Source organism: Mustela putorius, unplaced genomic scaffold, assembly GCF_011764305.1.
Source record: "Mustela putorius furo isolate JIRA1106 unplaced genomic scaffold, ASM1176430v1.1 tig00000224_pilon_pilon_pilon, whole genome shotgun sequence".
In the NCBI taxonomy this organism is placed as follows: Eukaryota; Metazoa; Chordata; class Mammalia; order Carnivora; family Mustelidae; genus Mustela; species Mustela putorius.
In genome coordinates this window covers 29,926,315-29,938,413 of record NW_025421321.1, presented here as the reverse complement: position 1 = coordinate 29,938,413, position 12,099 = coordinate 29,926,315, and the positions used below count along the sequence as shown (strand labels likewise).

The 12,099-nt window shown below is 35.4% G+C and overlaps 1 protein-coding gene across 5 annotated transcripts in view; it reads left to right on the top strand.

The window, feature by feature from the left end:
- PUS10 (pseudouridine synthase 10) overlaps positions 1 to 12,099 on the top strand; it is a 76,997-nt gene that overhangs the window by 3,897 nt on the left and 61,001 nt on the right. For all 5 annotated transcript variants that reach the window (XM_004742018.3, XM_045077874.1, XM_013051080.2 and 2 more), the window contains exons 2-4: positions 600 to 740; positions 3,644 to 3,907; positions 4,664 to 4,750. In XM_004742018.3, coding sequence (XP_004742075.1) covers positions 615 to 740; positions 3,644 to 3,907; positions 4,664 to 4,750 — 477 coding nt within the window. In that variant the 5' untranslated portion in view covers positions 600 to 614. The remainder of the gene's footprint in view (positions 1 to 599; positions 741 to 3,643; positions 3,908 to 4,663; positions 4,751 to 12,099) is intronic.

Sequence of the window (12,099 nt, the reverse complement as noted above, 5' to 3'; positions counted from 1 at the left end):
AGCAGGCTCCCTGCGGAGCAAGGAGCCCGATGTGGGTGGGACTCGATCCCAGGACGCTGGGATCATGACCTGAGCCGAAGGCAGCTGCTTAACCAACTGAGTCACCCAGGCGTCCCTATTTATTTATTTTTTAAAGATTCTATTTATTTGACAGAGATCACAAGTAGGCAGAGAGGCAGGCAGAGGGGGAGGGGAAAGCAGGTCCCACACTGAGCGGAGAGCCCAATGTGGGGCTAGATCCCAGGACCCTGAGATCATGACCTGGGCTGAAGGCAGAGGCTTAACCCACTGAGCCCCCAGATGCCCTGATTATTTTTATTTTTATTTCCTTTTATTGATTTAGTTATATTGGTATACTTTATCATAATCCAGAATGCTACACTAAATTCCTTGATAATTAGAAACTTTTATCTGGCCCATCTAATAAATGTCTTTTAAGTTTATGTTTCAATATGCATATAATGAAAAAGTTATTATTGGAGAGTACAAAATAATGTTTTCAAATAAAAGTTAGTTTAATCCCTAAAGATGCTGACATACTTGTCTGTGAAGTAGAACACAAAAGATGTTCATTACTTTTACTTTTTCTTTCTTTCTAGTTACAGTTAGTCAATATGTTTCCATTGACGGAGGAAAACAAGCATGTGGCCCAGTTATTGCTCAGTACTGGTACCTGTCCAAGATGTATTTTCAGATTCTGTGGTGTGGATTTTCATGCGCCTTACAAACTTCCCTACAAGGTACTTCCATTTTGTTTCTAAAGAAAGTTTCTCTATTCTAAAATGAATACCTGTACATTTGAGGGCAAGTGTCTGTGCATAGCTCCTCATTAAATTAAAAAACTATGATAAAATAATTAATGATAATGGTAAATTTGGAATTTCCTTTTAGTACCATAAAACCTTAAGTGATTATATTTAACATCTAATGTAATGGGATCTTTGTGGAGGAAGTCCCTGGTGTATTTAATGTTTGTGTATACCTTTCCTAAAGAGAACACAGATACTACAAAATAGTACTTCTAACCAGATATTAGTGAGATGTGACAGGAGGAGGATGACAGTCCTCTATTAAGTGGAAGCTTTGTGGATTTGGCTGCATTTTTTTCTTTTTCTGTTTTCTGTATTACCATTTGTACTTACAAATAGGTATTTGCAACCTTCTAGAAGTAAATGGTTATCATTGTTATTTACTGCTATTAATACAGCAAAAATAATACACAGAGATCTTTAACATTTATGGTAATGTGAAGAGAGCTTTGACTATTAACAGAATACTTTCACAAAAAAATATGTAACATATTTTGTGAAGTAGACTTGATTCTATTAGTGACATTCTTTTTAGAGACAGATAGTAATTATATATATATATATAAATATATACCTATCTAAACCGTATGTACACACACACACATGCACACTCAGTTTCTTACAATTTTAAAAAATTGCTCAGAAGTTAAAGGTATCAATCATTTTCCTTATATATTAGTTCTTTCTATTATTTTGGAAATAATAATTATATCTAATATTCAAATAATATTTTTATATGTCAAGCTCTCATCTAATCCTAATAATAACCTATTAGGTAAGTACATGCTATGATTGTCTCTATTTTCAGATGAAGAAACTGAGGCACAGAGAGGTTAAACAACCTGCCCAAAGTTACACAGCTATTAAGTGAGCAAGCTAGGATATGAACTGTCTGTCTGAATCCAAAGCCTAGAATTTGGAGCTAGAAGACATGGATTTGAATTCCAGTTCCAGCTTCAGTTTTCTCCTTTCTAAATGGGAATGATGATAACATCACCTCACAGGATTTTAAGGGACAATTTCTAATAAAGTATGTGAAAACACTTTGAAAATGATACATATGCTATGATGATTAATATATGTGTGTATATTCATTTATATACACTATGACTATGAAGTAATCAGATTGGTTTTGTGTAATTCTCCTTGCACATTTTTCAGACACATTATATGATTCTATTATTCTATGCTTTTGTTTTCATATTTAAAATATGTTTTAAGATTTAAAATATATATTAAATAAAGAGACTTAGTGTTGCCAACTTTTATTTGTATCCTTTTATGTAAATAAACATGAAAATATTTGAAGACAATTTTTTTGGTAAATTTTACTTAATTAAATTGTATTTAAATTTTGATCTTTGTAGTCATGTAACTATGTACACATACATATACATGTACTATGTTATACTGGAATTATAGAACTTAGGTAATAAACATATTTGTGTGGGTCATAATATACCTATATGTGTATGTATATATTAGTATTTCTGTTAAAGATGAAATAGAGCTACTGTCCTAATAAAATGAATTAAATTTATTTGAGTGAAATATTTTTTTCTTTAAAGTCAGTAAATTGTAATCTGAGTAAGTTTTAAAAGGACATCTATTTAACAAGTGAGCAATAAAATCTGTCTAATTAGGCAAGACAGAGAAAAAGTCCTGTGAGTATTTAGATGGGTGGAATGTCTGAAATATGAGAATGGTTTTAAAAGAATGCAACTTTTAACATTCTAGTACAAAGGGTCACAGAAATGAGGCAAACCAGAATGTAGTGGAGGGCTTCTTTTCAGTTAATGCATATAAATGGTTTTTGTAATTACTCGGCCAATTTTCAGCATTGCCAGCAACTGTTTACCTTTGTTTAGTGACTTGTCTTGAAATTACTTTTACTTGACAGATGTATAACTTCTAATTTTTCAGATTTCATATTAATAAATATCGTACAGATGTTTTAGTGATTGTGAGATTATTAAATAACCTAGCAAGAATGGAAATTCAGTTTGTATTTCTATTTATTAATGGTTAGAATTGAATTTTGTTTGTTTTTACTAAAATTAGCAAATGAATGACCCTCACAACATAACTACAAACCAAATCACAGGTATACCTCATAGATATTGTGGGTTTGGTACCAGACCACCATAATAAAGCAAGTATCACAGTGAAGTGAGTCAAATGAATTTTTTGGTTTCCCAGTACAGATGGAACTTACATACTGTAGTCTGTTATATAATAGCATTATATCTAAAAATGTACATACTTAATTAAAAAATAATTTATTGCTAAAAAGTGCTAACCATCATCTAAGCTTTCAACGAGTTGTGGTCCCTGATCACAGATCACTGTCACAAGTATAATAATGAAAAAGTTTCAAATATTGTGAGAATTACTAAAATGTGACACAGAGACACAAAGTGAACAAATCCTGTTGGAAAAATGGTGTAATAGACTTGCTTGATATAAGGTTGCCACAAACCTTCAATTTATAAAGATGCAGTATCTGCAAAGCACAATATACTGAAGTATAGTAAAACGAATCATGCCTGTGATAAATTTGTTAATGGAATCTTCTGCTTCAGCTTTAGGACTTTAGCTTCACTAATATGTGAAACCCTTTTGGAAAAATATTCACACATATTGTGGACATTAGGTAGTTTTCTTTAAATTCCCCAGAAAGCCAACGCTGGCTAATAAAATTAATCCATTGCTCCAAAATTGATATAAATCAACATTGTGTAAGTCTGCAGTATATCATAATTTCACTCCTATTTTCATCCTAACCTTAAGGTCATTGTAAAAGGGTTATTACTTTTTTCAAATTAACTTTCCAGGACTTGCTCAATGAACTACAGAAATTTCTGGAAACTGAAAAAGATGAATTAATTTTGGAAGTTCCAAACCCACCTCCCAAGAAAATTCGACTACAAGAACTAGAAGATGGGATTGATGGGATTGATAATCTGAGTCAGAATGGAGAGGGAAGGGTCTCCATTATTGAAGATGGTAGCATTGCTTCCAAGAACTCAAATTTAAATGTGTGCAATGTGTGTCTAGGAATTCTTCAAGAATTCTGTGAAAAAGAGTTCATTAAAAAGGTAAATAATTTGTTTTTTATTATATGTGCAATTATGTAGAAATTTTTGGCCTTAAAGCCTAGAATTCTTGTATCTAAAGTAACAGTACCATTCATTTCAACTTGTTTTACACCAATGGATCATTAAAAGAGTTCTTAATGAAAAAATAAAACAAGCCTACTATTCTCCAATTACTTTTTTATTAACAAGATAACTGAAAATTAATGAAGTAGGTGTCCATGTATTTGAGTCATGAGTGCTACTTAACTGAAGAAAAATATAGTGTTTTTCCCTCTGCTGTTTAACATAGCTAAGGAGTTAGAGAAGAGCTCTTAGTCATACCTATTAGTGTCTTGAAAAGACAAGTGTTACAGTCTTGTGGAAGGTACATGATTGAACGTGGGATTGCCTTTTGTTTTCAACTGTCAGGAGTGCCAAATTTGGCTTAATTTTGTTTAAAAATCTTTTTTAAGTTGTGAGGTGATCTAAAAGAAAACTATTCTGACATTCAACAGATTGTTCTGCAAATAAGTCCTGGCTGTGTTGACATCTCATGATATCAGTTTTCAGGGTCATGTTAGCAAATACTTGATTTTGGGATTTTTGGGATGCTTACGAGAATTCCATGAGGTGAAAGTTTAGAAGTGTAGTGCCATTTCCTGGACCAAAAATCCATGTTACGAAGATTAATGTAAAATTTTCAGCAATTCCTGAGAATTTATATATATAAATACTGTTTTATGTAATAAAAAATGCTTTTATGTAATACTTTTTTAGGTGTGCCAAAAAGTTGAGGCCTCTGGGTTTGAATTTACCAACTTGGTATTTTCGGTCTCCTTTCCACCACAACTATCTGTAAGAGAGGTAAGGTCATTTAAATGCATAAAATTATATGTGAAATGCATGCTAGAAATATCTCAAAAATGGAGATGTAAAAATATTCCTTACAATGTTGTATTTTCTAGGTTTTTTTTTTTTTGTACTTATTGAATGCTTAATAATGTTGAATGATTGGGTGAGAAAATGAATTATTAAGTTAGTTTATCATAGGATTGGTTGGTTTGTTTGTTTTGTTTTAGTTTTTAATATTTATTGTGTCACCAGGACTGAGAAGATCACATGGTTCAGTTTTCTGTGGGAAGTTACATAATAAAAGTATAGTGCCTTTGAGCATGAAAATCCCAAAGGTCAGAAGTCCTCTAAAGGAATTGAAAGGTAGAGATTTCAGAGAATTTCTCTTATTTTCTAGTTTGAAATGACTAGTTTAAGTCACTTTTTGAAGACTTAGTAAAGAAGACAGTGTTCCTTAGGCTGTTGAAAGGACTGTGGTTTTTTTTTGTTTGTTTGTTTTGTTTTGTTTTTTTAAAGGTCCTTGGGGCACCTGGGTGCCTCAGTGGGTTAAGCCTTTGTCTTCGGCTCAGGTCATGATCTCAGGGTCCTGGGATCAAGCTCCACATCAGCCTCTCTGCTCAGCAGGGAGCCTGCTTCCTGCCCCCTCTCTGGCCGCCTCTCTGCCTACTTGTGATCTCTCTCTCTGTCAAATAAATAGATAAAATCTTTAAAAAAAATAAAATAAAGGTCCTCATTCTATAGCACATATTCATTAAACTTTAGATCTGTATGAGGCATATTGGTAAGAGAAAGATATTTGACCAGAACTTCAGATATGTTTTGGAGATAGATGTATGCATGTTATAATGGTCCGGGGATACGGTCATTTGTTATGAAGAATCTTATTTTCTGGAGTAAAATGTAAAAAAATGGCACCACTTTTAGTCAACAGGAAAAGGGAAGGAAATAGCCTCATGTTTATTTTAACTTTTTTCCTTTGTTAAGTGAAAAAAATAATAGTAGTTATTACTGTAACATTCTTGTGTGTCAAAACTGACATGAAAACATAAAACTATCCTATAGGGAAAATGACCTTTGTAATTTCAAATTACAGTGAGTTCTAAACATATCCATTTACATGTGTGTCTTTTCCGTAAGAATCTGAAAGCATCACTAGAACATTATATCTCATACTATCACTTTCTTTGGCTGAACAAAATATGTTGGAGCAAATAATATGTTTATTAGCTCCCAAAAGGCTGAAGATTGATTTAAGACCTGATGAAGCTAGATGAATGATAGAGAAGAGCTGGGAAGTGAAGAAGAGTAGAATGGTTTTAAGTAGTATCTCTGTCAATGGCAAGATGACGGAACAAATATGAGAAAGGGGATGATGATGTATGGAGGATTATAAACACATAAAATCATTTTCTAGTCAATCATCAAAGCATTTCTCATTGATAGGTCATTTTCAGGATCCAGTTTTGGTAGCAAGAAACAGACTGTGAAAGCTGAGTGGCTTATAAAAAGTTGCAGTGTTTGAGTAACAAAACTAGAAATAAGAAGCATATTTTCTGAGTGTGGTTATATATCTTGCCACCAAATTCTTTCTCTCAGAGTTTATATTTTGACATTAAAATTTATATTTTCCATTTTTATCACTTAACTGATCATTTTAACATATTCACTTAATATTTATTGAATACTTATGGAATTCTTATATTCCATATTAGAAATAGAAAATGCTATTTTTTTAAAAGAATTATTCTGATTAAACTCTACTTATGGGGCACCTGGGTGGTTCAGTGTGTTAAAGCCTCTGCCTTCGTCTCAGGTTATGATCCCAGGGTCCTGGGATCGAGCTCCGCATCAGCCTCTCTGCTCGACGGGGAGCCTGCTTCCCCCTCTCTCTCTGCCTGCTTCTCTGCCTACTTGTGATCTCCTTCTGTCAAATAAATAAATAAAATCTTAAAAAAAAAACCTCTACTTACTTCTTGTAACTGATTTTAACCACTAAACTATTTAACGGAAATATGTGACTATTCCAGTTGTTGGGGAATTAATACATTTCCACAGTATAGTGTGTTATGTGACTCATTGTTTTCCTTGGTATTGAGTAGTATATTTTTACTCATTGATTTCTTAAGGATAATTTATTCAAAAAGTACACAGTGTTACACACTGTATAGAATTTTCAGAACCCAGTTTTCTTTAATAAGTTGTGGTTATGGTTCATTTTGTGATTTTTTACTATTATTATGTTTGCTTACTTTCTTTATTGCTGTCTTTTGTTACTTTCTTGGAGTTGAGATATGTTATGTAGAGTGAATATAAATTGCTTTCCAAACTAGTTAACTTAACTAGTTACATATCCTATTTTAAACAAATTACACATTTCAGATTATTCTTAACATTTTGAATATAAATTCTGTGACTTCTCTAGTGACATGTTTCTTCTGCATTGTAGTTTTTCAACTTAGATCTTGTAAAACTTAGAACTTATTTGTGTGTACAATAAATTATTATGTTGGAGTTGATTCATGCTAGTTGTCTCATAATTCAGAGTAGAATATACAATTGAGTGACTTTGAATGATTCAGTGTTTCCACTTCTAGAGTAGAAAATTATGATCACAGGAGTATTGATTTGAAACCAGATAATTTTTTATCAGCATGGTGGTATTATGTATCTGCTTACAAAAGGACCAAGAAAAAGGATGACCTCAAGTAAGGGTTTTTTAAAAAAAATCAAACTATTAAATTTCTATTAATTCCTTCATATTCAGCCCTATCAATCCCTTTCTGGCTACAGCTATGGTTTTTATTTATCATAATTATAAAAGCACTAATTTGAAAGCTTAGGAAGAAAAGCTTGCAGATTATATAATCAACGTCTTCTCTGAGTTTTGGAGAATATGGAGGGAGAGGTAGAATACATCTGTGTGTGTTTTCTTAGGAAATGATCTGGTTAGGACAGTTTTAGATTGAATACTGCTAGAGAGGATAAAAACAAGCAGATTAACTGGTAAAACCTGTTAGACATCAAGTAAGACATGGTAAACAGAATAAATGGGAGCAGTATCCAGAAACTCACAACAGACAACAATATGGACTCTAGCTAGGTGTAGTACTTAGAGTCTCCAAATCTTTATAACAGAAAACAAAATATGAATGATAAAGTCGAGATTATAAGGGATAGTAATAAGTATGCCATGACTGTCATGATGACTTTCTGGATTTGGGCTCATCACTTGAATATAGCAATGTTAGGGTACTTTTTTATGAGAGTCCAATGTGTTAAGAGGAAATATATAATAGTGTGGTATGGCAAGAAATTATTTACCTACATTGAGATTTGAGATCCTGTGAGTGGAAGGATGCTGAACACCATCCAGAGGAGAATAAAAAAGAGAGAAATGAGATAGATTCAGGAATGGAAGTGTGTTGAATGACCTTTGGCCAAGGGAAGAAGATAATGAATTACAGATTATAAAATAGTCCTAAAGGTTATTAGTGTTTACAGTAGTATGAGAGACTCCCAGTGTCTAGGGACTTGATGGAAATCACATTTGGTTAAAAGCACATCGACAGCTCTTGAATAAAATAGTGGTTCTCAAACTCTAAAATGCGTCGGACTCATTTGGAGAGTTTCCCAGGCCCCTTCCTTAGAGATTCTGATATAGTAGTTTGGTGGGACCCATGAATTTGTGTTTCTCACAAGCTCATGGGTGAGGTTGGTTCTGCTACAAAGGAGGACACTTTGAGAACCACTGTCCTAAAGGATAATGGCAGAAATAATCTAGTCTGATAATAAACTGATAACTTTTTAAAATTTGTATTCCTGATAGGATGAGAGAAACAGGCATAATTAAATGTATCCTACCTTTTTTTTTTTTTTTGAGAAAAATTCAGTTTAAAATTTTAGAGTAAAAATTCATCTGTTTATGACACAGTACACAAGAGGCAAAGTATTTCATATTATAGATTTCACTTCCAACTCTTTGGTATGTTCATTTCTTTGGCTAAAAGAAGAGACTAAACATGAGAAACAGGCAGTGCTTAGGCAACTGAAATAAGGATGGGGAGGGGTGATGCTAATGTTATCCTCGCAGGGCTATATTCTAGAACTGTTAGCTGGAAACAAAGGAGCACCACTCCTGGATGTTCATGCTGTTGTAAGCCTCAGTCACCCTTCCCCCTTCACACAGGTATAGCTGTGCTTTTTGGCAGTCACCCTCATGTCTTGATGGATGCAGTAATGCAGGGACTTGCTCTACTTTCTTTTGAATTCAGACCTAATTTCCAATCTGTCTGCTTCACTGAGAGAGATCATGATCAATCATGATTCTAAATAGGATTTTATTGTGAGTCCCCTTGCCTTTCATGGAGTCATACAGTCAGTCAGCAAAATACAGGGACTTGTTCTGAATGTTCTGGACCCAGTTCAGGAAAGCATTTTCCAGGTCTCCTTTGACCTCCTTCTTGACCCTCTTCCGCATGTCATAAGGGCTATTTGCTCTTGCACCTTTCAAATACTTTCTGAAGGTGATACATACTTGGTCATGATACTGATCCACTTGGGCATATCAGTTCCTTACCTCTTCACTCCAGCATCATAGACATCCCAGGCATCTTGCTTAGTCAGTTCATAATTAATGACAGAGCCATCCTCTGCTCTTTTACTCTTTGCAAGGGCAACCATCAGCTTGTGGAAGTCACCAGATGTGTCAGAAATTATGTCCTCCAGCTCAGTCTTGTACAATTCCTTGTAGACCCTATTGATTTCCTGAAGCTCTTGGTTGGTCCTTGAGCAGATCATCACAGTGAGGGAGTCCTCATCAGTCCTCAGCCTCTTCATAGAGGCTTTCAGCTCAGAAGCATCAGGCTGAGCAGGTGTTTTCATTAGGCCCCAAATCACAGTCTTCAAGGGACTGGACAAGGCTGATTTCCGTGCTGATTCAAGCTCCTTTTAGATCCTTTTCTGGTAGGCAAAGCAATATCCCATCTCTGTTCATTGCTGCTGTTGGTTAAAATGTTGACAATGGTGACCTCATCCTCACCTCTGGTGATTTCATTGATGGCCATTTCAGTGTTCAGAGCATCATGCTCAACATCAAAATTGTTGTATACTTTGACCAACCATATGCACTTGGGGCGTGGAGTGATCATCCTCCAAGCTGAGCTTGCAGAGAATTTCCTGAACAATAAACAGTTTGAAGCTGGGCCAGGTGCCGAGAGCTGCAATCACCCCTAGTTGTGGAGCCCTTTATCCTTCCTTTTTGAGAGGTAGATGTCAAACAATGCAAAGAAAAAGCAAAGAAAAATGGCAGAGGAATCTAGGCTGGAAGATAAAAATATTGGGGGTTCAGAGAAAGTACAATTCACACTTCAATTAAAACTGAATTATCCCAACCAATAAAAGAAAGTTTAAGGATGAAAAAGCACATCCCAATGAAGAAGACAACGGGGCATCTCTTTCTCTCTGTGTTTACATAAACATTTGTATTTATATATTTATATGTACTTATTTGACTATTTATTTTAGAAAATTTAAAAAATAATAAGACTAGCCTAATGAGCCCCTTTGTATATATCATCCGGCTCCAATTTTTTTTTTTTTTTTTTTTGCCAAACTGAAATCAGTTTCCAAAACAGGATACATGAAAGCCAGAGTAATGCAAATGTAAGAAGGAGGCTTAGCTCTGTAATAGCAACTGGAAAATAAAATCTTGAATGAGTAGTGGCTTGTAAGAATTGCCAAGGAAGACTTGGGGGGGGTACTTTAAGTTATGATTACAGCAAGAGATGAAAAAGAGGATGTGTTCGGAACTGATACTATTGATGAATGAAACAGAGAAAGTGGAATTTCTAAAAAATCTTAATTTTGCTTCTGTCCTTTCTGTCAAGGAAAATGATCTTCAACCTAAATGCGATATATCTATATCATTTTTTAAAAAAATACTTTCTTTTTAAAAAAAGATTTTATTTATTTATTTGTCAGAGTGAGAAATTGAGCACAAGCAGGCAGAGTGGCAGGCAGAGTCAGAGAAGCAGGTTCCCGGCTGAGCAAGGAGCCCAGTGAGGGGCTTGATCCCAGGACTCGATCATGACCTGAGCCTAAGGCAGTGGCTTAACTGTGTGAGCCATCCAGGCATCCCTAGATTGATCATTGGCTAGTAAGGGAGAGTGAAAGCTCCACATGGTAAAGCTTCTCTAAATGGGTTCAGGTATTTGGGACTGAATGAATGACATTCCAGGATGGATTCAGAAAGAACCTGCAGTTGTCCATGATCTCTGAGAGCTTTTAAAGGATAGCAGATTTTCCAAATGACTGGAGACAGAGAAGGTGGTTTTAATTTTCTTTTTCTTTTTTTTTAAGATTTTATTTATTTATTTGAGAGAGACAGAGAGAGAGAGAGCATAAGAGGGGAGAAGGTCAGAGGGAGAAGCCAACTCCCCATGGAGCTGGGAGCCCGATGTGGGACTCCATCCTGGGACTCCAGGATCGTTACCTGAGCTGAAGGCAGTCACTTAACCAACTGAGCCACCCAGCCGCCCCAGCAGTTTCAATTTTCTAAAGGTGGTTTTGTTAACTACCAACTAGTGAGCTTGACCCTAAAACTCTGGCAAGATTCTAGATGAGGAGCTAGAGTACATCATAGGCACTGAGGATGAGGAACACATGGTCAACACACAGATTCATTAACAACAGATTATGTCTGCATTTTTTCTTCCTTTTATAGGCTAGCAGGACTGATAGAGCAGGGAAGGTAGGGGTAAAGCCCCTGTGTGACTGAAATTCAGCTAGTCATTTGAGCAGGTTTCTTTCTTTTCCTTTAAATTTGACAGAGAGATAGAGAACACAAGTAGGCAGCGCGACAGGCAGAGGGAGAGGGAGAAGCAGGCTCTCCACCGAGTCGGGAGCCCTATGTGGGGCTCAACCCTAAGGACCCTGGGATCATGACCTGAGCTGAACACAGCCCCCAATTGACTGAGCCACCCAGGTGCCCCAAGTTTCTTTCTTATGGTAACTTCCTGAAAGTGGCAGGAAACATGAGTAGAATGTGAAGACAGTTGGGTGGGTTGTACCTGCCTGGCATTACCCAAAATGAACTGATTAATAAGTGATTTCAAACTGGACAGTATTTCTCCAAGTGTACTCCTCTGCAGATCTGAAACTCACTTGGAGAAGGGTGTTGAAAGCAGGTTGCTGGGCCTTGTCTTAAATCTCCTAAATCAGAATCTCTAGATATGGGGGACAGAAGCCCTTCTAGAGTTAAAGTGCACACTGAAATTCAAGAATCATAGAACTTTGGAGAGATTTCTGATGTCCTGCAAGGCTACTCATACCTTATCTTGTTCATGATTCTGTGAGTGATGATA